The sequence below is a fragment of the Drosophila grimshawi genome, unplaced genomic scaffold (assembly GCF_018153295.1).
Source record: "Drosophila grimshawi isolate 15287-2541.00 unplaced genomic scaffold, ASM1815329v1 contig_1377, whole genome shotgun sequence".
Classification (NCBI taxonomy): domain Eukaryota; kingdom Metazoa; phylum Arthropoda; class Insecta; order Diptera; family Drosophilidae; genus Drosophila; species Drosophila grimshawi.
In genome coordinates, this window is record NW_025062900.1 from 14,810,232 (window position 1) to 14,836,726 (window position 26,495).

General features: G+C 38.5%; 1 protein-coding gene across 1 annotated transcript in view; it reads left to right on the plus strand.

Moving 5' to 3' along the window:
- LOC6562682 (discoidin domain-containing receptor 2) overlaps window positions 1–26,495 on the plus strand; it is a 121,927-nt gene that overhangs the window by 53,870 nt on the left and 41,562 nt on the right. The window contains exons 4-14 of the mRNA XM_001988094.3: window positions 4,274–4,505; window positions 4,953–5,100; window positions 5,824–6,003; window positions 6,465–6,598; window positions 10,395–10,602; window positions 15,926–16,081; window positions 16,827–17,059; window positions 17,495–17,642; window positions 21,606–22,101; window positions 24,599–24,847; window positions 25,298–25,390. Coding sequence (XP_001988130.2) covers window positions 4,274–4,505; window positions 4,953–5,100; window positions 5,824–6,003; window positions 6,465–6,598; window positions 10,395–10,602; window positions 15,926–16,081; window positions 16,827–17,059; window positions 17,495–17,642; window positions 21,606–22,101; window positions 24,599–24,847; window positions 25,298–25,390 — 2,277 coding nt within the window. The remainder of the gene's footprint in view (window positions 1–4,273; window positions 4,506–4,952; window positions 5,101–5,823; window positions 6,004–6,464; window positions 6,599–10,394; window positions 10,603–15,925; window positions 16,082–16,826; window positions 17,060–17,494; window positions 17,643–21,605; window positions 22,102–24,598; window positions 24,848–25,297; window positions 25,391–26,495) is intronic.

The window sequence follows — 26,495 nt, forward strand, 5'->3', positions numbered from 1 at the left end:
CTGCAGTTATACGATAGCTGCAGCCTTTTATGGCATATTTTAGTAGCTTTACCTAAATAAAAGTGGCGCTAGGTGCCATTTCCTGCTGCTGACCATAACGCGCCAAACTATGCAGCAGAAAGTATGCACAGGATAACACACACACACAAACAGACACACACACGCATACACTACTTACTCGAAACGCCGCAAAGAATGCAACAATTTGCTGTAAAACGAAACCTCAGCCCCAAGCAGAAGCACCTCGAAGGCACCGAGTGAAAATATATTTTGTGGCAACATCAAATTTTTTCGCACGGCATTTTTCGGACTCGTTTTGCATTGCATACTTTTATGTAAAATAAGGTAAAATAAGTGTACAAGTTTTGGGGTATTGTATAGCTGTAGCAGTATAAGTATCACAAGTATCTGGCTCGTTAGTCGCAAATGAGAAGGCGTCGTCGAGAACGAAACGAAGCTAATGAAAGCCTTTAGCTGAATGCGATGCAAAATGATGCTGTACTCAAAAACCGAGACTCTAGCATGCCTATCCAGGCTGCATAACAAGCACAACTTTGGTGGTGGCGGAGGGAGCGAGTGCTGCATTATTTAAGTGGAGCAGAGCACCCATTTTAGGCCTTCATTCAGCATTCGGGCAAACAACACTTGGTTCCAGGGTTCTTTTGCCTATGCCCATTATTTGCCCAATTTGAATGCGCATTGAGAAAACATTTGCAGCAGCCTTGTCATGCAAATGATGTTAAAGTGCTATCCCAGGTGACCCATATGTTAACGGTAATAAACAGCTCCAGACGTGAGAGTCTGATACCAATGACTACAGAGTGTATTATCTACGTCTGCACGATTATGAAATACACTATAAATTTGTATTAAAAAAATGTAATATAAGGTGAAAAATTCCGTTTTTTTAAATAAACGAATTTGAATTAAAATTTAAATGCTTACTATTTTTGTTTTCTGTACCTAGTTATTCTATGAATGAATATAATCATCAAACTGAGCTGTGATATTAGGTTTGCTGTAATAAAAGATTCCAAAGAAATTATTATTTAAATATATTCCATATATATTTATTATATTTTATTTCTTCAACTACTTTGAATGAACCAATTTTCTCAAATGCCTAATAATATCACATTCAAATTGATTGTAGACAATTAACCAAATTTCACGAATAATTTTGGATAAAATAATAGTCATGCTTCATGACATTTTCTAGATATTTTCTTTGGCATATTTGCTGGCAAACAAAAAGTAAAAGTCAACATTAAATGTCAAGCCGCAGAGTAGAGACCACATCTCATTGGATTTATGACAACAGAATTGATATTAATGTAGAAAACTCGTAGCACACTTGCAAATAGGCCAACCACTGAATCAGTAGCAGGGAGGGGAAGGATATAGCAATATGGAAGCTTGGCAGACAGTCAACTTTGTGGCTTCCTCTGCCAGTTTTGCATACGAGTTTTGTTCCCTTGGCCCACAGCCGCTGTCCCGGCGTGTTGTAAACCGCGATTAACGTAAATAGCGGAAAAAATGGCGCACAGTAGCGGCGAAAAAAAAAATAAAAATAAAAAAACATGGAGCAGATAGGCAGGCAAACACACACACACACTTGGGGGTAAAAAAAAAAAAAAAAATAAAACTGGCAGGGAATGAAACCGAAACGGAAAAACTGAATGCGCCACAGAGGCTACAGCACTGGCAAAGCCACAACATAATGTAGGTCATGGCGGCGATATGTGTGAGTTTACTCCACTGGAGATACTCTGTCTGTAAATCCCTCCAGCAGCCAACGCTATGCGTCAGGATAAAGAGTTCACATGTTTGTATGGCACCAGCCATGCGGAAAATTTGTAGCAATTTCTAGAGAACGAGGCAACTGCTGATGTTGATGTTGATGTTGCTATTCCTGCAACTGCTTCTGATGCAGTTAATTAGCTGTTGAAGTTTTTTTTTATTAGATTGCGGATTAGTTGAACTACCGACATGGCTCCACATGCAACATGAAAGCAAAGAGATAATGTACCAAAGATGATTTTGCTTCAAGTTTCATAACATGCATTCAATGAGGACTTCAAATTACTTAAAAGTCACATATTGCTTATTACACGGCAGATAATTACTTAACGGAATGTTTGATTTATACAGAATTAAAAATGCATATGTTAAACAACTCGAAAAGTGTTCTTTGTGTATTTGCACAAGTAATTGGATGAATTCGTATACTTAAAAATGTCGAGTGAAATGACATCGGAATTAATCAAAGATTTTCTGTAGCTATGAATAAAATATGCTCGAGAGATTAATGTTTTCTAGGCAATAGTTAGCTATTCATCTGTGTTTTGAACAGGTAGAACGAAACAATTTCTTCATACACGAAAATTAAATATAAGAAAAAACTATAATTCAATATAATGCAGAGCAATTTAACCATTAAATTAAAGCTTACGATTATATCTAAATATAAATATTAAAATAAAACAATTCTTAAAGATATTATCTAATTCAATGCGATATGCGAATGTTATCCTTTTTGAATAACTTAATAATAACAACAAACAGCACACGCGAACCATATGTTGCACAAGCAAATTTCCATGAAACAATACCATAAACAATTTCCCCCCACTGGATAACTTTCTATTTATGACTTTATTATGTACTCTACAGAAAACTGGACAAATTTTTTAAATGGCTTTGGCTGAGTCAATAACTTACATGATTTACTGCACTTTGCACTCCCCTCGCATAGTACGCTATTCTAATAAAAACCAACTACAAACTAGATAAAATATGAATATGAACATATAACGTATGCCACACACAGATTGGCACATATTTATACTTACAGCGCACACACTTTGTCTGTGTCTGTGTTTGTGTGGAAAGAAATTGTCGCATTGCAGTTGCAGCTATTGAAAAAGTTGGTGTTTGAGTTTCGAGTAGAGTTGAGTTGAGTTGAGTTGAGATTTCCATTTACCCAAGGATGAAAGTTTGTACAGCAGCACAGCATGTAACTAACGTTTTTGTTTTTCAGCTGCTTTAAGCCAGTTTGGAAATTGAAAGTGAAAACTGCCAAACTGCCGCAGCTGTTGTGGATATAATTCATAAATTGAGCGCGAATTTTGCCGCAAAATAAAAAAGTTGAAAAGTCATTCAATGCTCAAATTATGATTAAGTATGCAAATTGGCGTCTTGACACACACCAACAAATTTTATTGAATACATATTGGCATGTTATTGAAATTAATTATGAAGTGATAATGGATAATTTAATAAATACTTTAACAGCATATTGAATAACTGTAAAGCTGCTTAAGGAGTCATTTAACTATTGGTATTATTTAGTGTTGTTTGGCTAAGTTATGTTCAACTCTAGTCTCACATCATTATCAAAGTGCGGCATATGGGTATGTATATAAATATGTATACATAGCTATATACATGTCCCCGCACTTTGAAGTGGGTTAAGCACAATAGCTTTGACAACACAGTTGTCAATCAATGTGCTTCTCACAAAAATATAATACATTTTGATGGCCACGCACAGCTAACGACATTTAATTACAAACAGGACACGCATTCGATACGCAGCTCAATTACGCGCAAATTCGACAAAAAAAAATGCAATTTTAAAATTTAATTAAATAATTAACGCCGTGACTGATTCATTTGTAAAAGCGGAATGACGCTTCGAAAAAATGGAAAAAGAAACGACTGACAACAAATATGCATTTGACGTTCCGCGCCAAGTGGGCGTGGTCCAGCGCTGAGTCAATCAGTGCAAATTCAAATTAATTATTGATCAATATTGGTAACATTCAACGAGAAAACCTTAACTTTGAAAACGGCAAAAGTGAGGACACTTGTTTAAAGTACAATTAAGATTTATTATTATCAGGTGAAAAACATATTTAAAAAATAAAAATAAAGCACACAGAATAAATATGTTTATTGTATTTTTAATTGCAATGAAATATGTTTAAAATACTCTTTTTAAAGGAATAATTCATCAAGATAATTATTATATATATTATTATTCAACTGATATTAAGTTGAAGATGGTGTGGCAAATAATAAAATTTTTTATTTAGTTTAATGTAAAGCATTTTTAAAAAGCATATTTTTAATTAAATACATATTTCTTTTGAGCAAAAATAAAAGCAAAACTATGGAAAACTCATTAAAATAAATTCTAATAAGTAATCATATTTTGTTAAATTATTTTGCTATAATTAAATTAATTTAAAGGAATTATGTTCTTTGGCAGACTCAAGGTGGACAACAATGGAGGTGCCTGGTGTCCCAAGCATATGGTCTCACGGGGTCTCAAGGAATATCTGCAAATTGATCTGCTGCAGGTGCATCTGGTGAGCGCCGTTCGAACCCAGGGTCGGTTTGGCAAAGGTCAGGGCCAGGAATATACGGAGGCCTATGTGCTGGAATACTGGAGACCCGGCTTCGAGAAATGGCTGCGCTGGAAAACCATACAGGGCAAAGAGGTGAGTGTGCCTCAATAACCAACCTTACTCCCTTTCTCTCTCTCTGCCCCCACTGGCTCCTACACTCTCACACTCTCTGCATTCACACATTAATCAGGAACGGGCCGGGCGGCGATAAACATCGCAATTGCCGCTAGCCACGAACAGATACAAAATGCATCCACATCTTTAGGCTGCACAATTTACGTGCGAATTATCGCGAGGTGAGCGAGAATTGCGTAGGTGTCGCTAGATTGTGGAGGCCCAGCCTCCAGCTCGTACCCGTTCCATCGATTTATTGTGTGCCGGCTAAGAAAATCAATTTGGACGCTTTTGTTTTTTTCTTTCGGCCAAAGAGCTCGAATTCCCCCACCTACACGCTGCTCGCTATCCAACTGGTGCATTAATAACATTTTTTTTTCTTTTTCTTTAATATTATTTTTGTTTTTTCTTTATTGTATCTTGCAGATACTTCCTGGCAATATAAACACCTACAGCGAGGTGGAGAACGTGTTGCAGCCCAGCATCTTTGCGTCGAAGGTGCGCATCTATCCCTACAGCCAATATGATCGCACCGTCTGCCTGCGCGCCGAGATCGTTGGCTGTGCCTGGGAAGGTAAGTGGTCCCTAGTCATAGCCATGAATTATCGAAAACATGGAGAGTCCAGCGCCCGACCCATTACCATGTACCCCAACGCCATGCTTCGCACTTGTTCATGCCCTGCGGCTGGCAAACAGTTAAAGTATCTTTTAGCTGCACAAGTCAGAGAGTTAAATATTCATAAAGCAAATGGAAGTATTCATACTCTATCGAATATTTTCCAAGGCAATATTTTTATTTGATGTCAACTGGATACTTTTAAGAAATGATTTATATCTTATTCTGAAAATTTGTATTATTAGATACATAGTATTAAAACATTACTAATTTAAACAAATTTTTAAACCTTGTTAACCCATATAATGCATTGGATTCTTGACTTCGTGAGTGTATAAAAGTATCTGCGAGCATGCAATCCAGCGTGCGACCGGTTTTGATGACTTTGTTTTGCATTTGCAAGCCAGCCCAGGCAAAAAGCTAGTTATTTTCTTTTATTGTTTTATTAAAAGTGTTATTGTGGCTCGGCTGTTAGCCAGTCGCATGCTGCATAAATGATTTACTGATCTTAGACCAAGGTAACCATTTGAATGTAACTTGAGTGGCGATGCATAAGATAGTATTATAATGACGAGTAACTAGGTACTGGTCAAAGCTCAAAATATGACGCCTCAAATAGGCTTAAATTAATCGGATGCCTTTCATTATATCATTTAATTGAGACTATCTTGACTTTTGCAGAGGGTATTGTCGCCTACAGCATTCCGAAGGGCGTTCAACGCGGCATGGAAATCGATCTCTCCGACAAAACTTATGATGGGCATGAGGAGGGCGATCGTCTTGTGAATGGACTTGGCCAGCTTGTCGATGGGCAACGCGGGAAAGACCATTTTCGCATGGATCTCAATGGCTTTGGTAAAGGTACAAAATGTTTGGCCGGCTCTTAAAGAGTCAAGACGGCTTAGTTCAAAACTAGATTGCTCCATAACGTTCTTTATGGTAGCTCATGTTCTACAAGTCACATTAAATAGTCGAGTCTAGACGGTATTAGACTTAAGGCTACTTTACATGTTGTTTACTGAACATAAATGTCAAATAAAATTGTTCTAAACTGGCTCGGCTCTCATTTGATATGACATGTAATGGAGATTATAGTACTCAAGCTTTTAGTTGATATTTATAAATGTGGTGCAGTAGGGAAAGGAAAAAGATACAGACGTAGAAGAGTAATCAAGATAAATAGTTATTCGGTAACGATTAATATTACTCATTAAAAAGAGGAAGAATGTAAGCGAACTTAATTTGTGAAAACAAGAGTACAACAATTCAAAAATGACAATTTAATTTGTATTATTTAATAATGAAAAAAAATTGTATTTCAGGCTATGAATGGGTTGGCTGGCGGAACGACACATTATTTGGTCGTCCAGTGGAAATTACATTTGAATTCGAAACCGTACGCAATTTCAGTGCTGTCATTATACACACAAACAATATGTTCTCCAAGGATGTGCAAGTAAGTAAAAAAAAATGACATTTCTAGTAGAAGACACCACAATACACATCCCTACCCATATCGACTACAAACCCATTACTGTCAAATGCAACCGCAAATGCATTTTACAACATTTTTGTTGAGCACTCAATGTGCATGGAAGACAACACGATACTGTCATTTGCGGACAGATAAATTGGCTCTTTAAAAATAAAATACATCAACAACAACAAGCGAATTATATAAACAAAATGTGCTGCGCCTTTTGTTTGGAAATCGTAAAATATCAACAGCCGCTGCAAGGTCCGATACGCAGCCCCTCCGCCCCTCCGCCACCCCAACCCCCAATGGCCCCTCTCTCAGTGTCCCGCCAGACAAGCTGGCGGCGGCAAACTGAGCAAATAAATGCTAAACAGTTCCGACAACCACAACATCAACCGCAATAATAAAATAAAATTGTCAGAGAGCGGGGTAGCGCGAAAGAAAAAAATACGAATGATTTTTATAAACAAAGCAAACACGAAATCGAACCTAAACAAACCGCAATTGATACGAACGCAACGATCTGACTCAGGTGGCACTTGAAATCTGTTGGCGGTACTTGTACCATACATATATATTTATATGTATATATATTTATGGTATCCATAAGTTGAAGCATTATAGAGTCAATTTTCTTACTCCTTGTGGTATTTATCGAAAGTAAACAATGCGAGTACATACAAATACAATCGTATAATGATTGGGCGCTGTTATGTTTTGCTTAGCCACACAAATGCTAAAGGGGCCTACTCGTTCCCTCAAATAGCTGGCCCCCATAATCTGGCTATAAAACTGAACTGAACTGAACTGAACTGAACGCAACATAACAGAATTTTGTTTCAAGTCCATTGACCCAAATTGTTGTGGCAATGTGTTAAATGGTAGATTAAGTTAGATATGAGCTTGTTGACTGATAAGAGCACCCAAATTGTTTCACTTCGCTACATAAAAAGGTAGCTCAGCAGCTGTGCAGCACTATCTTTAATTAAAGTCAGCCCTAGTACAACTCAATATGATTGCATTTTCTTGCAACCCAACTCTCGTATCATAAATATCTTGTACATTTTCTTTACCTGACAGCTTCGAGTGTCGTACGACAGTTTAATAATTGGAATATGCGCCCTGTTTGATCTTATCACTATTAACTATGTATATTTGTTGCAATATAACACCCCAATGCAGCTCGTACGCTTGTCAAATTTGTGTCAAATTAATCTCGATTTTTTTTCTTTTTTGGCTGGGCACACAGATAACTATACTTCAACTAGTCGTCTGGTATATTGTCATAAATACGCATTTAATATGTACCTTTTATTAGTGATAAGTTGTACATGCTTTTCATGTGTTGAATACATCTAAGCAGCGCCGATAGAGGAATGAATGTTAGTCTATAGTTGGATGTCAGGATATGCGTTGGGATCCACTAATGAATATAAAAACAATAAACAAGTGTTTTCTTATTTATCAAGATAAATCACCACACATCTCATATAATTCTCATAGAATTACGGCCTTTTACTAGTCAAAAGTTCTCCAATGTTACTCTGCAAATACTTTATAAGAAACAATTTCAATCTATAATCTCTAATCTCTACCAAAATCCATGAGTGCTTCAAATGAGTCTCAATTTTTTTGCTTAATCTCAAATTTATGATGCCAATTTATGCACATGAGTAATTTTATCAAGCTTTTTAGTCTGAAAAGAAACGGCTTTATCCATCATTAGAGATCGTCTGTATAGATAACCCGGCTTAAAGAATTTCGTACTTCTCCTCAGTTCTGCTGACGTAATTAACCACAAAGTATGCAGTCAATTGGCAGCTTCAAGCGGCACATAAAATTTCAATTACCACAAATTTTCGCGGGCTTTGATTTGTTGCCGCCATTTATACGTGAACTTAACTGGGTCTGCAGTCAACAGTCTCTGGGGTGGCAACATCCTGGTCTACCTGCTTTGCGGCCACTTGACGTTGCACAGTAGTGCGAAATCGTTGATTCGCTAATATATATTCCATATTGTTTCTTATACTACAATATTCAGCTAAATTGAAATAAATAAAATCTATATTATTATATATTTATTTTAGTTATTTCGTTTTCTATTTCCAAATAATCCTGAGCATAAACATCAAAGAGAAATTGTGATATATTCTTAGCCTTCCTAGCTACGTCTCTCGAACTTATGCCAGCAAAATACTAGTTGTTACCACTGTGTATTGACCACTCGGTTTATGGTTGCCATAATTTACACAGAATCAACGACGACGTCTTCGCTGCCGTTGCCGTCTCTCACTCGCTATAAGTCTCATTTTTATGATTTTTCATTACCATTTGCTTGGCCAGCACCATTCGGAATGGCCCATAAGTCATAAAATTACTTAGAGCTGCTCTGGACCCAAACGCATACCCAAACCCGGACCCGAAGCATCGCTGCCATGGGACACTCTTGGTCCAACTGTCGTGCCATAAATACTCAAAATGCCATTTGTGATGCATTGATAAGCTCAAAATTATGCTAATTGCGTTTTAATTATGACACGCGTGTGGCTGCTGCACCTTTCACCGCACCTGCACCTCAACGACAAGCCCACTCCAGGTTCAAAGCCAGCCCCAAGACAAACTCCAAGTCCCAGTCATTATATGTCAGATGTTCGATAAGCCTCTGGAGCTCTTGCGTTGTCGGTTAGCGTCTGCTTGTTTGAGTTTGTCTTTAGCATTTCTAATGAGCCACAAACTCCTTGTGTACTCTTTAAAATGCGTGCCCAGATTTATAGTTCCGATTAAGACATAGTCGTGGGGGTCAACGTCTACGTGTGGTCCTAATAATTAGTGTGTTGGGGCTTAGTCTCTACAGATTGTTTGTCTTCTCAAGTGGCTGACTTCCGTTAGCTGAAGCCGTACCATGGGAAAGTTTGTTGGCGAACAGTTTGACAGGTGGTTTCCGAAAAAGGACTTAGCGATTAGCTGGTGTGCAAGGATATCATTTACCTTGAGCTGTAGCTTAGGTTCTGATTACATTAGCTCTTCTGTGAACTCATTTTAAGTGTATGTGCTAAAAAATAAAAGTAGATATAATTATAATTTTCATTCAATTCAAAACTGAAGCCAACATATTAGTTATCATTATTATTTATAGTGAATTGAAATGCCTTAAAAACTATTTCCAAACAACTAAATAGTAAAGCTTTACTTAAACAGCTATTTATTCTCTTGTCAATATCAATGAAATTTGTTTATACATCTAGCCCACACTGATCAACTAACTAGCCCATACTTTCGATTGATATTCAATGCATTCAGCAAAGCATACAAAGTCCAAGTAACACCTCTTAGTGTCAGCGACAACTCATTAGCCATGCTCAGCCCAAATGGCAATGGGAAAGACAACACTTACACATCCGGCTGGCACCAAAAAGTATCCAATGGCCAAGCCAAAAGTAAATGTTGTATATACAAATAATGAAATTTACAATTGTATATATACGTATATATTTTTTTGTATTTTTTTTTCTTCGCTTTTATCACTTCCGTGGCACGTCCATAACTGAAACTTGCTCTGTCGCTTGACCAAAACGGTCGACAGGGCCAACAAATATGAGAAAAACAAATACGAACAAAGCGAAGAGCAAGCGCATCGTATAAAATAAAATAAATGTGATTACTTTAATTATTATGCCACTCACACACACACATACAAATACAAAGAAGTCGCAGTCCAACTGTTACTCATATTTGTGTACCGTTCCCCCCTCTGTTCCCCTTCTATCTGTTGCAGGTGTTTGTGCACGCCAAAGTTTTCTTCAGCATTGGCGGACGCCAGTTTACCGGGGAGCCAGTTCAGTTCTCCTATATGCCCGACCAAGTGCTGGATCACGCACGCGACGTGACAATCAAATTACATCATCGCCTGGGGCGTTATCTGCAGTTGCATTTGTATTTCGCCGCCCGCTGGATGATGCTCAGCGAGATTACATTTATATCAGGTGAGAGCCAGAAAGCAAAGAAACGAAATGCCCGCTGGGCCAAAAAAAAAAAAACAAAAATAAGAAAAAAAAATATGTTGCCGTACAAATTATTTTATTAAAAATATGTAACATGAACACGCAAAACGTGCATGCTGCGTGAGAGAGAGCGAGAGAAAGAAGGGCTAACTTGGCTGCCACCTTGCTTGTGTTGGCCACCACATGGTGCATGTTGCGCCACTTGCAATAAATGCGAATGCATTCGTTGTCAACGCCATTGCTATAGGAGCTGCGATGAGATAGAGGCGGTGAGCGTAGTCGTTGTTGATGTGCCACTGTTGTTTGTAGTTTGAATTAATTTTTTATGCCAGTTCCCGTTGACTTGTTAGTGGATTTAAAATGTTGACAGAGCGACATGTTGCGTGAAGAGCCATCGTAGATTGGCTAGTTATACGACGGGTGCAATATGCAAAATATTCAAATCAACAATTTGTGTAATCAGACATAAGAGAAAATTAAAGCATCATAATTTTTTATGTAGCTGATTAATTTATTTAAGAACGAAATGATGCAGAAAGAAAGATTATTTTTTAAATATTATTTAGTTAGATATTTTGACTGAAATAAGGTTTACTAAAAATCTCAGTAATTTTTTTACTAATGTTAAATAGATTTGATGATCTGACAGACAAGACAAGGTATTGGAAACCAAAAAATATAAAAACCCAAAAATTTCTAATGTAAATTTGTTCTCAAATTATGCCAAATTGTCTTGCTCTAGTAGCATTTGATTCAACTATGCAGGTTCTGCACTCTTATGGGTCAAGCCACAAACAATAGAGGCACTATTTACCTGGCCAACTGTTTAAATGGTATATGCTATACCCAGTTAAGAGCGACGTGTAAATGAAGTGGAGGACTGGGAAGTGAAAAACTTTCTTAAATATACGGCTTGTTTAGAACAAGTGGTGAAACATACAACGTATAACCCAAACAGTAAACATAATTTACCCAGGCAAACTACAAAACTCAGTGCGCCTGCAAACATAAACTGCAGCAGCAACAGCAAAAGCAACTGCAACTGCAACTGCAACTGCAATGGCGGAAAAATAACTTTAAGCAATTGAAAATTCCACTGACACTAAAAATTCGTTGCGCATTTCATTAAAACCCCTGGCAAACGACTCGTCTCCACTCGAACTCGACTGTGTTTCGATGGTGCAAAATATATTACCAACTGGAAAGCAGGGCTATGAACCAATTTTTACTTAACTCACATCGCTGCTAAGCCAGCTGGGAGCTTTGTTTTTGTACGAGTGTTCTGTGTGTGTTGGAATTTGTGCGTCTGTGTGTGTGTGTGTGTGTGTGTGTGTGTGTGTGTATGTGTGTTGTGTGAATGTTGTGTGTGTACTGTGTGCAATTGTGCATAGAGTGATACAAAGCAGGCTGACTGTGTGTGGACATGCTGGGGGAACCGAACTGGGTAGCAAGTCAGCCATTGTAACCAGCATAGGAAACGGAAGCACACACACACACACACACACACACAGAGAGAAATTCAAAGCAACAGATAGACAGGGACAGAAACAAAGGGCGAGAGAAAGAGATAGAGAGGTGTGCTTAAGCTTACACAGACGGGGCTAAAACAGCAGCAATGGCATATGCTCGACTACAACCAGAAGCAAAGCACAAGGATATTGTGAAAATTAAATGAGTTGCATTACTTTTGTGCATTTGAAATTTGCAACTCAATGAGCACACCGAGCATAGAGCCAGGCAGCCAGCCAGCCAGCCAGCCAGCCAGCCAGCCAGCCAGCCAGCCAGTGCAATGCAGCGCAGTGGAGCCAACGGTATCCTGGGAGAGACCGAATCGATGGAAATGGTGACGGCAACATCGTGCTTTCCTGTCTCTGGCTTCCTCCTCTTACACGTTGCATAATAAAGCGCCACACTGCTTTTTAATGCTCTATGCCGGAATAAGTACGAGAACTATGCACTAAAGTTGGCTAAACACAGATATAGTTACAGATAAATATTTGACAACTGTGACTCACAGAGTCAAGCAGCCTTTCCTATATATCGTTTTTTCTACAAACTTTGATCAAAGTCAAGATTGTGTAAGAACATTTTTTAAATCAATAAATTAATTTTAATCAATCAGTTGTTTTTTATTAATATGCAACTTTGCTCGACATAGTAATATAATGAACTAATAATTTAAAAATAATTGTGTAAATTAATTGATTTAAAGAGTTATCCATGTTATTCACTAAAAATATATTTATTTATGTTCTTATTAATTTTTTTCTTCTCTTTTTTAATTACATTTTTAATTTATTGATTAAATGTGAGTAATATTTTTGTTAATATAATATGCCTTCACCAAATACATACTTATTGCTTTATGCCCTTATTGGAAAGGGAATTTAATCATCAACTTGCCTCATTTGTGATTCTCTCTTGCTGCCTTTGCCATTGGCGCTTGCTGCGCCGTAGTTCGTCTTGCTTACAGATTTGTTTTTTGTTCTCCCTTTTGTAGCTTTCTTTTAGCATTTTTTGTTTCCAATTTTGTTGTTTTATTTTTTTTCGTTTAGTCGAAGCGTACTTAAGCTTTGCAAGTGCTTTGCTTTATAAATCAATATATTTTTGCAATATATTTTTGCATGCTGGAGAGCCCCATACCCCAGATTTGCTTTACACACGACTTTGAATTTGTTGTTTGTGCGCTTGGATTTTGATGCATTCTGTTCAGGCAGCCATTCAGTCAGTCAGTCAGTCAGACAGTCAGACAATCAGTCATTCAGTCAGTCAGCCATTCATTCATTCGCTCAGACAGTTAGTCAGTGAGCCAGTCAAGCATTCGCATACAAATTCATTTCAATAACTTCGCTGCTGCTGCGCTTTAAGTCCTTTTTGCAATTTCCCTCGCTTAATCCTTTCTAATTGAAAATCGTTTTGTATTCGAGATCTGAGAGTGCCTTTTGAGTATGATTATTTATATGAATGTCTGTTTCTCTGTGTGTGTGCGCACTAGTAGTAGTCTGTATGGTAATGCGGATAACTGTGTGTAGTTTATGCTTCATGAATTGCATCAGTATTTGATGTAGTTGATTTGCTGCATTGTAGCGTCTGCACGGCCTTGAGCATTCGAGTAAATTGCAACAATGTGCATCATTTTGTATTTGGAATTTCGCTCGTAATTTGCTTAATGGTTGAGTTGAAGTGCCACCCAAAGTGCATTGATATTGAAAGCATTAAATTGCCGAGTGTATAATGCAATCAATGCAACTGCAGAAAAGGAAGGAAACTGACACAGACAAACAATGCGCTGTTAATGGAGGTCACGTGCATTGCGAAAGTTGATTAAGATGTACCATGTGCGAGCAGATTTAAAAGTATACACATCGATATATGTATATATATGTATAAGCATCTGAAAACTTGACAAGAACTTATTTGGCAGGAAATTATACCTCACAGATTAATTTGTATACGCAATAAATTGAATGCTGCTGTTGGTGATTACAATTAATACAGGTATAATAATTGCCAGATATCTGTTATTGTCATTATAAATAAAGAGGAAACATATTAAAATAACACTTTGTTCTGAGTTAATATTAATTAACATATTGAATTTAAAATTTCTGTAGCAGCACAATCAAAAGCTTTCAATGTAAGACTTGTTGCAGATTAAAACCATTAGTAAAAAGTTGGAAATTATTACTCAAATGAAAATGAAATCTGTTCTGAGAGGAAATCTCTATCGAAATGCCACAGAACTCCCACAATTTAGAGCCTTATTTATATGTGAAGACATTCAAAGATCGGTAAATGAATAATTATTATCAACTGGACGACATTCAAAGATCGGTAAATGAATAATTATTATCAGCTGGTATTACACTGGCATCCCGATAATCTGCAGTCGGTTACGGCTGACCAAAAACGTACTCACTTGTTTAAATGTGTAATAAAAATATAGTTATGTTTATAATTTTTTTTATTGCAGCCTTAAAGGCTTTTTAAATACCAGGAGTATAATATAAATTTCAGACAGTCAGCTATCTGCGATTGAAACTTTTGCAAAATAAATCCTTTACACTATCGTGTCTCCAAGTGTCTATATCCAATCTGTAACAGTGCCATGCACCACTCGAAATATCAAGTGGTGCTATTAACATTTTGTCTCTGGCAGCGGCAACAAATTAACATATTTTGGGTACGCTGTGGTTCACAGAACATATGACGCGGCATTTAGGAGTCCGACTACCCAATTCCCAACGGTTCTATTTGCTGCGGCGGACGAACTTTGATGCCACAAGCGTCGCTCCAACCAACAACAGAATGGCAAAATTTTGTTGCCGTCGCTATTTGCATGGCAAATTCAAACACACGAAAGTAAACAAAAAACTTTTGTGCCAACAAAAAAGTTGACGCCAAAGAAAATAGACGACACGCGGCAGCAACAACAGCAGCAACAGCAGCAACAGCAAAAATAGCAACAATGCCAACAACCACATTAAGCAAACAAGTTCAAAATCAATGCCACGAGCTGTAAAAATTTGCATTTCCCTCAACGGTTTTTGTGTGATGTGTTCTTTTCTTTTCGAAAATTTTGTTTTTAAATATCAAGCGGAGTTCAACAAACGCTCGAGGCGAAAATGCATTTGGAAATTGTGCTCCGAACCAGGATAACCATCCGGGCTAACAAAACAAAGTTCACAGTCCACAGTCCGAAGTCCGCTGTGTAAACACTTTGCCCAGTGAGACGAAGGGGGTCAGCTGATGTTATTGACGACTGTCTGGCCTGGGTTTGTCGCTGGTAGATGGCGTATTTCAACGTTTCTGTTTATTGTCTGGCTGCGAAAGGTCAACAGCAAACAATGCACACGCTTCAACGCCTACTCTAGTGTTGTAGGCGTGACGGCACCTAAAAGTATGCAACACTAATTGGCACTCAACGGGGCGTTCTTCTCAGCGTCAACGTTGACATCCCCACTGAAGAGCAGCTCATTTATCATAATAATCGCGATTCATGCCCGCACACCCCCTATCTCACTCTCTCTCTCTCTCTCTGTCTCCGTATCTATCTTTCACTGGCGCACTATCATTCTCTCCCTCTCTAATTGCTCACTGAGAGCCATTAGCTTAGTTGGTTTATCAAGACGGGCAGCTGTCAGGCAACAGTTTGCCATCCTGCCCCACTCTCAGTTAGCAGCAATCTTTATGCAGCCTATTTAGCTTGCAAATGAGCAAAATTCTCAATGCATTCCAAACTACATTCTCGTCTCTTCTAACTTGTGTTTTCTCTAACTGTCTCTGTCTCTGTCTCTGTTTGCAGTACCCGTTGTGGGCAATTTCACAGATGAGGAGCTGCTCAATGTGCCGCCTTCAAATGGGGCCGCTGTGCCAAACACATCGGAATATCCGCTGCAACGCGATGAGGTAGGTCGTGCAGTCAGCAGCGGTGGCGAGAGGAGTCAACACACCACCCAAGGTAAGTGCATTGAGACAGATTACCGTTAAATGTACGGAAATTGCTGGCTTACGACTTATCTGCCCCAATATGATCGCCGTACAGGATCTTAAAATCGCAGTCAAACTAAGGCAACGCTGCTATTATAAGGTTTTATTTAAATGAATATTTCAAGATATGATATATAAAAAATATAATTTAAGTATTGTGTTGTTATTATTATTATTTTTATATTTATATTTGTTATATATTTAAACTTAGCTCATAAGCATTGATTTGATTAAATGACAGAACCAACCCTAATGGAACAACGTTGGGTTCCAAATCTACCTTCTGGGGCTACTAAGAACAATGGAATTAAAACAAAGCTTAAATAAAATACACTATCGAAATTTCTTAAAATTCCCAGTGTATGTTTACTAATTGCTAATTGCAACTGTAAAACTCTGTAATAAGTCTATCTCTTAAGTTGGAATGAGTAAGCAAACAAAAGAGCGTGGGCAATTGGTGAAGACAACAATAAGCTCGAATATATATATTATATATATACATATTCTGGAAACCGGTTGTACGTAAATATGCTTTTCCGTCCGTCATAGCAAAATGCAGAAAAACTTTTTCATTAAAGACTTGCGCTGCACTTTTTTCTCCTTACATTTTCAGTTGCTTGCCACAGAGTTTAACCCAGTCGTTGTCTATTGCTGTTTTTATTGTTTGTTGTTTCATGTCACATCTTGGAGTTATATTTTGCTCTTGCTTTACGCAGTTATCTCGCCGAAGCCCATTGACCATCAGGAACCAGAAGCGAGTTTCGTTGGCGTCATAATCACAGTGCTGGCAACAATTATCCTCTTCCTTGTCGCTATTATACTTTTGATAATAGCTCGCAATAAGCGCGGACGCGGACGTGGCAACGTTTTGGATGCATTTCAGCATAATTTCAATCCGGACACGCTCGGCGGCGTTGATAAGCGACTGAATGGCAATGGCGTCTTGAAGGTAGGCAAATGAATAAACTGCCACATACATATATAGATACAAAAACTCACAACCACAATCAACTGACGTCTAACGTTCGGCCACTAACCGGACGACATGACAAGTGCATAAGCTGCTGTCGCACTGTGGGGGCTAACGACGCAACCAACCCAAAATGCATGTCGGAAATAAAAAAAATAATGAAAAAAGAGTTAAGAAAAAAATGAAAATTGCTGCTAACGCACAAAGGTCTCAGATGGTAGAGAACCGGCTCCATATGCAGAAATCATGATTAAAAACTGTTCTCTATTGGCTGTCAGAGCACAACAAAAATATAAAAAAAAACTAGGCGTCAACTTTTTTTTGTGCACTGCATGCCACACATGTGTGTACATTTACATTTTTTTTGATTGTTTAATTTTTTGGATTTTTCATTCTATCACCTTTTGCCCTTAGGTGGTCACAACAATGGATGACAATGAGTCGTCCATTGACAAGAACAGTCTGTACCATGAGCCCTTCAATGTGAACATGTACACGAGCGCGGCCAGTGCTTGCTCCATGAATGACCTGCAGCGTCAGCATGTAACTCCGGACTACACAGGTGAGTTCACGCAAAGAGGTGGGGCGAAGAGTTTACTGCATCTACTGCCGTCATGTGGCACAAACAGCGCTCAGCATGGCTAAGGCTTTAGCTCCTGTTTTTGCTGCTGCTGCTGCTGCTGCTGCTGCTGGTGCTATTGCTGGTACTGCTGGTGTCGCTGCTGATGAGTTTGATGTTTTGCGTCCTGGCTGTCACAGGACATGCAAATGTTTCTGCAACGTTGCGAGCAAAAAAAGAGAGAAATGCGATAACGAAGCAATGCTTAATTTAGCGCACAACATGAAAGTTCAGCCCGATGGACTTGGCCAGCGGCGCTACAACAGCAGCAGGACCAGCAAAATAAGAACAGCAGCAAGCAGCACTATCAATCAAAAAAGAACAACAAAAAAAAAGGAAATTCGCGCGTTGTTGGTGCCGCAGGACATAATTTTGAATTGCTTAGTCGTCGGACGGAGCAAAACTAACTGAAAGGGTATGCCAAAGGGCTTATGAACTTTGTTACAATTTGGAGTAGAAAAGCTTTAGATTTAATTCACATTACTTTTTATTTCAGCAGCTCAAATCTGTAATATACAACTATAGTTCGCATTGCAATAGATAGCAATGCATTCCCAATCTCAGAGTTGATACTCTTTTATAAAATATAAAAATGCATCTAAACTTTTCTTATGATTATAAATTAAATATCAAAAACACACAAACACATACAAATATACAATAAATATGAGTTAAATATAAACATCAGTGAAAAGTAAACGAACTCAACTGTATCTTAGTTAATCAAATGTAGGCACTCGCTCAATCCGCTTACGAAATACTGTTTTATCTCGGCCTAAAACCCAAACAAATAGCCAATAATGAGTAGCCAAATAGCAGTCAACGTACCTTAAGCTGCCTAGTTAAGAGCTGACACAAAAAAGAGTTCCACATAAAACATGTGAATGCTTTTAGGAGAGTAACTAAATGTCAGTATACGGCATTTGAAGGCAACTGTTCGAGATACATGTGCACTGTTTAATTGCCACACGAGAATGTAGCATTTGGTTTGGGATAACGACGTTAGCTACATAATTTGTAATGAATTCTAATGTCTTGTGTCCGCTGCCTAAAGGCGTGCTACACACTTTTTGCGGCTCTTGCGCTTATCTCGAATAGAGTTTGAGACACTGAGCCAAGCGAAGCATGCCACATAAAATCGACAACACGCAGGACTGAGCAGTCACATTGTTTGCACACATTCCTGGACCATCGTCATCGTCATCGTCATCATCATCATTATTATTATCATTATGCTCATCATAGCCATTGTCATCGTCATCATAAACGTTTATGGCACGCCTTTCATGCGCTCGAGGCATTTGCCAAAAAGTTTTGTGATGTTGCCTTTGGGTGCATTTTATAACTGGGCAGCAAATATTTGTCATCGTCCCACCAGCCACCTGCGAGCTCCTCTTCTTTGTCTGTCCGTTGCCATAATAATTTAATTTAGCTCAAATAAATTATAACTTTAGCCATGGAACTCTACCATTCCTCAACTGAGTACCCATTCCCAGCACTCGTCACAGTCTCGCGCGTACCGCACGCTTCAAATTGAGTGCTTCAAACTTCGTTGGAAAACTTGTGCTTGCCACACGCGGCTGGCAGTCCTCCTTCACACACACACACACACACACACACACACACACACACACACTCAAATTAAAGTCCATTTTTGAAATCAACTGCCAATTTGCACTGCCGTAACGATCCCCTCGACAAGAGAATCCACATAATAGCATTGCATGCAAACAAACATGGCAATGAGCCTGAGCCAAAGCACGAAACTCGTTTGAAAGCAGGTCGCAATTTACTCAGCTGCACATCACCTTGCTTGTAAATATTGTATAAACCGGCAATTAAAGTAAACTTCTATTGAAATCAATAAATTCAACTCATTGCCAATGCAGATTATGAGTGTTTACCTTAAACCTTAAAATTTATTTGTTTATTTCAATTGTTTATTTCTCTAAATAAAAATTGGATTAAATACACTCAAAAATAAAAGTTTTGATAGTTCAAGGATTAAAAAGTAAAGAAACCAACAAAACGTAACTTTCAAACCAATCCCACAGAGTTAGAAATGTTATTCAAAATTCAGTAAAAAAAAGAAAGAAGAATTTTACTGCAATAAATAATTAAACTGAGTTTTTAATGTGATTGTGAAAGAATTTCAAAAAGTTTATATATTTTTATTTTGTTCAGTTTGTCATTGTTTTTCATTGTATATTCGCCTATGCTCCAATTGGAATAGCGTATTTGAGATCTCTGCAATTTCAAGTTGAGAATGTAAGGCCACAAAACTTCAGTGCAACATCAAAACTAAGGCACTGATTGCTCAAATACATAGATAGATATAAGGACACACACACATGCACATTTGAACAACTTGCATACGAATTTTGCACAGTCGTCGAAAAGTTTTGTCATTAACGTTCTTTGGTTGTCTGTCTGTCTGCCTGTCTGTCTGTCTGTCTGACTGTCTGACTGTCTCTCTCTGCCTCATTGGCTATCTCTTTCGCACTGTCTGTAATTTTATGTTTTCACTAGCTTTTGGCACAACGAATGCAAAAATGACAGGCACCATAGAGGCCGAAAAACAGACAGACAATGAGCCGCACACAAACTAAATAATGTTATTACAACAACAATAAAATTAAAACTTATCTTGCCGCCTGCGTCGAGGGCGAGTGCGAGTGCGAGCGAGACGACAGAACGCCAAGTTGCAATTAATTTCATTTAGTTTTTTGCCACACGCCATTTTCTCTTGCCCGGGGTTCTACCCCTCCTCTACTAGTTTTTCCTTTCTATGTGCAACGAGAGTTGACTAAATGGGAAAAGTTTGAAGTTGAAGGCACAAAAGTCCTGGACAAGACAAATGAAAATCAGAGACAAAAGCGCCCATTTGCCGAAGCGAGATGGCATTACATGACGGCACTGTGAACTACTGCCAGCAAAGCAAAGCAAAGCACAGCACAGCACAGCTCAGCTCAGCTCAGTACAGCACAGACAAACTGTTCAACTCAGAGTTGCATTCTGTTTGCCCCGTAGTTTCAATTTATGAGTGGGACAGTTCACCCACTCTCCAAAATACGCTGGAACAAGGGGCAAACAGTAGAGCTGCTAAATAAATTTCACTAGCAACACTCAACTTTCCGGCATATGTTTTGAAAATCAGTTTTACCTCATTTTACAAAAGTTTTAATGTTGGCAAAAAGTATTTTAAATATACAGAAATTCAGAAGTTTACGTAAAACCGAATGTGAAGAAAAACTTTGGAAAGGAATAAATATTTAACGATTTTTGTTTTTATGAATGACATTTCTGACATGAGATTTTTAAAAGTTTCAACCGACGAGCTACCTTCAATAGATGGTAATTCAATAATTGTGACTGTCACGTTTAATATAATACATATAATATCGATAACAATCGATATCATTGCTGTGATCACCAGAAGAGCGGAATCGTTGTGAATATAGTAAAGCAAAAATATTGTTTGCAACATACAAAGTATTTGCTTAAATGTTTAATTAATTAAAATTTTAATAACAAAAAACTTTTATTTTTCTTAATAAAATCTTGAATTTTCAAACTATACCAATACTTTAGAATTCCGTTTATTGCCCAGCTAAACTTTAGCTAAATGAATTTAAGAGAAACTTGCAATTTACAACCTGCAACGCACATTCATTTACGTCTTGTGTAGTGGAGTGTGAACCTCGCTTGAATTTGCTCGTAGAATTTTGTGGCATCTTTTGTATAATTCGTTAGCCCGACAAAAGTTTTGCCTGGCACGTAAAATGGCGCTTAAAACTTTATTGTTTTGGTGAGGTGCAGTTTGGCCGTTCTATTTTATGGTCAAAAATTAACACTCTCTGAACTCTAAAAACCATCCCCTGCATTTTGCTTCGTCTCTTTGCACAGATGTGCCGGACATTGTGTGCCAGGACTATGCGGTGCCTCACATGCAGCAGCTGCTGCCCAATGCCGCTGGCACCGCCACCGCCCGCAGCTCACTGAATGCATCCATCGTTGCGGCTCCAGTTGTTTCAGCAGCAGCAGCAACAGCAGCAGCAACAGCAGCAGGGGGACCAGGGGCAGCACCACCCGTACCACCGCCACCAGAGAAATACTACGCAGCAACACCAATTTGCAGCAAAACAGCGTCTGGACCGCCAGGCTCGCAGAGCAGTGGCTCGTTGAGTTTGAGCTCCTCCAATACGGCAGCGACCACGCCCACGCCAACGGGCGGCAAACCACATCATTACAATTTGGATATGAGCGCTAATTTCGCCGACATCAACGCGGAGCAGGCCAATTGCCAAGTGCAGGAGTTTCCACGCCAGTCCCTGGTAATCGTCGAGAAGCTCGGCTCTGGTGTATTTGGTGAACTGCATTTGTGTGAAACAAATGTGCTGAAGTAAGTATCCACTATACCAACCAAAGCCACCCCCCTCCACAACCCTACACTACACGCCCCACAGTATACTTAACCGAATCGTGTGTTGTGTCTGCTACAAGCGGACCAAAAATCATTCGCAAAATGCAACTAAAATAGCTGCATTAGGCTTACGCTATATTTTCCGGCTACACTCAAATACCAGTGAGCTGCCATTTTGAAAAGCAGCCAGACTTCAATGCATTTGAACAACAGCAGCAGGCTTAGTCTTAAACTTTAGGTAATTATTGAGTGGCAGCAAGAAATAAATACAATTTTTGGCTGAAGTTCTAAAACTCGACTGGGAATGTTATGTACACTAAATAATAGTAAAACTATAAGAACAACATTTTTAACAAAGAAATGCACAATCGAAAAGTTAATCTCTAATGCGTCGGAAAAGATTAAAATGCTTAAGTGAATGCCATATAAAATATTTTTCTTGTATTCTACATTTTAGAGTGCTCACTTCAATATTGTATCAATGTAAATCAAAAATGTTGCACGTTTGTTTACAGAAAATAAATATATTGCTTAGGGCTTTTACATATATCTGAAATAAGCATCTTAAATAGAAATCTTGTGAAAAACCAATTACAACGAACAGAACCTAATCAATTGATATTTATGGAAGAATTCGAACATCAAATGAATCATCTATTTTGACATATTGCCAACTTGGTTGCTTGACTTACAACAAAGAGATAAGTAAGAGATTATCCAATTCATAAAAGTATATAGATATATACAGCAAATATGTCGCTGACGTTGGACAAATGAAAAGAAAAATCAAAAACTCGTATAACAACAGTTGACAATGAGAAAAACCGCAACGCACATAACTACAAATATATATATATTATATATATATATATATATAGATAGATAGAATACATCAAACGGTTAGATGGAAAGATAAATGAATCCGAAGGCTGTGCAATGGCTCTTCACCACCCGCTGCAGGTAGTTGCATGCAGCAAGCTGCAGGTAGCAGGTTTTGCAGGATATAATACCACGTCTGCGGTAACAACAACAACAACAACAAGAACAACAACAATAACAGCACCAACAATAATAACAACAGACGCACATGCTGGCCACAAAAAAGCTTATCAGAAATTCCATTATGAAAACTTTAACCAAAAAAGGCAGCAACAGCAGCAACAGCAGCAGCAATGTCAACAACCAAAACCAAAAGCAGAAAAGCAGTAACCAGACGCAAGCGAGACAAGTTGAGAGCTGAAAACAGCCATTGTATTCGTCGGGTAACAAGTGGGAGGGAAAATGGTGGCGATGGTGCAAGCTACCTTTGATTTCATTTTTGCCGTTTAATTAAAGCTTTTTATTGCACATTAAACATATATGAGCAAGGGCGTGGCCTGGCCATACATTGGCTACAATTTGTTACAATCTGCTGCTGCTGCAGTATGTTTTCATTTTCGCAGACAGCCTGGAGTGTGTGTGTGTGCTGTGTGTGTGTGTGCGTTTGATTTTCCACTTGCATGTCTATTATAATTTTCATCTGTGGTCTAGCACAATAAAGTCCATCTGTTGTCTGATAACTGTCTATCCAGCTGTCTATTAATATTTTATCAGAGGCCACGCCCAACACAAGTGGTAGACGGACGACCTCGTTCGATGCCGACCACTTGAAGTCTTAACCCGAGCATACCCATTGTGTTGTGCTTGTGTGTGTGTGTTAATTATTTTGCATACAGCTGCCCAGAACATGCAGCCAAGGGTCATCCTGGCCGCTTTTGCTTCTAGTTTTTCTACCACTGCAGTGCAAAATAACGTATACGTAATACGTTTTGTGGCTTTCTAACCGCAAAACTATTAAAGCAAGCAGGCAAATCGAATGGTAACGGAACGTATCGAAATTGCCAGGGCAACCCGGATTGACAATAGCAGCAACTGCAGTGCCAGGACACTGACAAGGACACTTTTGAGCTACAATAATTGATTTTTGCGATAGAGAGCAATTGTCATCTGCATACATATTTCAATTGTTATATATTTAATTTGGACCTGCTGGATAGTAGCTGTTCAGATAGCAGAAATGGGAGCCAGACTACCGTGAGTTTTGGTTGCATGTGATATGTGTTCTGCGGCTTACTCACTAGAAAAGGTACAAAGGGAAGCAGTAGTTAAAGTAAATTGTTAGGTTCGACATGGAATTGAGTCAACGATTCTAAAACCTAAGTCTGAAAACGATTGCATATTAATAAAATACTTTTTGCTTAATTGTTGCATTAGCTTATTCGATCAAATAAGATTTCGATAGCCTCAAAAATACTAAGCCTAATTATCAAAAACATTAATCGAAGTATGCCATACATATATTATTTATTTAGAATGAATACAAATTACAATTTATTTTTATATTAACATCAATTGATACTCAATCTTGAATCAAAACTTCTTAATCCCTTTGAGCGATTTTGAAACTAAACATAAATGTCAATCCTATATCTTACAGCGCCACCCTTGTTGCGGTTGCCACCCTACGTCCTGGTGCTAGTGATCATATGAGAAAGGAGTTTCGCAGCAAGGCCAAGCAGCTGGCGCGTCTCAGCGATCCGAATGTGGCACGTTTGGTGGGCGCCTGCCTGCGGGACGAGCCCATATGTATTGTGCAGGACTATTCAAATTGTCTTGGTGACTTGAATCAATTCCTGCAGGAACATGTGGCCGAAACGAGCGGGCTGATGGCCAACAAGAGTCTGAGGTAGGTAGACAAACGGAGAGTGAGACATAGACAGAGAGAGAGAGAGATAGAGAGAGAGTGGCAGAGTTTTTCCCTTTTGGCTGAGCGCTACTCTAATGTGTTTTGTCTCTTTTCGTTTACTGGCTGCGTTTTTGCGTGCGTTTTTATCATGTTTCCTGTACCGACGCCATTTGCCGACGCTACACTTCCGGTCTCGTGTTCAATGATTACGCCGATCTACCAACGAACAACCACCGAACAACCACCAACAACATGCGCAAACGGATGTAAAAACTTCGTTAACTTTGCTGCTGCTGCTGCTGCCGCTGTTACTGCTATCGCCGTCGACGTTTTCGTTGTCGTCCTTGCCACACGCGAAAACTTTTGAAATACTCATTTGACGTTGGCATCCTCCCTTGGCATCCGTTTCGTGACCCCCCAACCACCACCCTCAACCGAACACTCTTGTAGCTATGGCTGCTTAGTCTACATTGCCACACAAATTGCATCGGGCATGAAGCATTTGGAGCAAATGAATTTCGTACATCGGGATCTGGCAACAAGGTAAGTACTTGAGATAAGAACACCTTACACCACTGGTTGTGCCCCCTCTGTTTGAATTTCTGTCACATCGTTGCAGCAAATTGAACTTTAAGTTAACATGTTGAAAAGTTTCTCTCCTTATTTTTTTTGGCTTTTTTTTGTGTGGTGCGTGCTCAAAAAGTTTTTCAACTTGCGGTTGAAAGGCAAGCGAAAATAAAAAGGGTGTTTTAAAAACTATATGCGCTTTAATTTCAGCTTCTCAATTTCGAAGAAAAACTGAAAAAATATATTTTAAGCGAATTTTATGACCTTTTCAATAAAAATTAATACTTTATGTTCAAGAAAATATTCATCAAATTTGAAATAATTGAATCACTCACCGTGTTATTTATGAAATTGAATTAAACGAATGAATATTCGTGAATTTCTTTTTACGCCTGTAATAAAGAAATTTGATATCTAAGTTATATTTTCGAAATGTTATTACAATTGAGCAGACGGGAAAACTGAGAGCAAATTGGTTTATGGAACAGACTTTGCATTGCCAATTTTGTCAGAATTCTCAAGTTACTGTAATGAAATTGCGTTGCCCCCACAAACGAAATCAACTAATAATATCACATTATTACCAACCGAATAGCCGGCAAGTGCGAGTAGTAGAAACTGGGCAAAATGCCAGGCAAGTTATAAATAAGATGGTAATTCAATATATCGAAGAGCCCGAACGCTGATGCCGCTGTCTGCACATTTGCGCATAAAATGTAATCAATTAAAATTAATTTGCTAATGAAAATGTCAACAAGAAGAGCACCAGCAACCAGCAACAAACATGACAGCAACAATAACAAGAACAGCAGCTACAACAATGGCCATGGCAACACTTGACGACGTTCCTGTCGCTTATGGGCGAAATTCTTTCTCCTCCTTCCATTTTTTTTATTTGCTTTTAGCTTATATAAATGAATGATAGACACTGTTGTTATAGCAGCGCCCATCGCCCATCGCCCCGCCGAACTACCATCGTCGTCATAACAAATCAATAGACTTGTAGAGCATGTTACGTGGCATGTTCTGGCCATATTTCTTGAATGTCTTTGAAATCCAATAAGAAATTTTGCTATTTTTG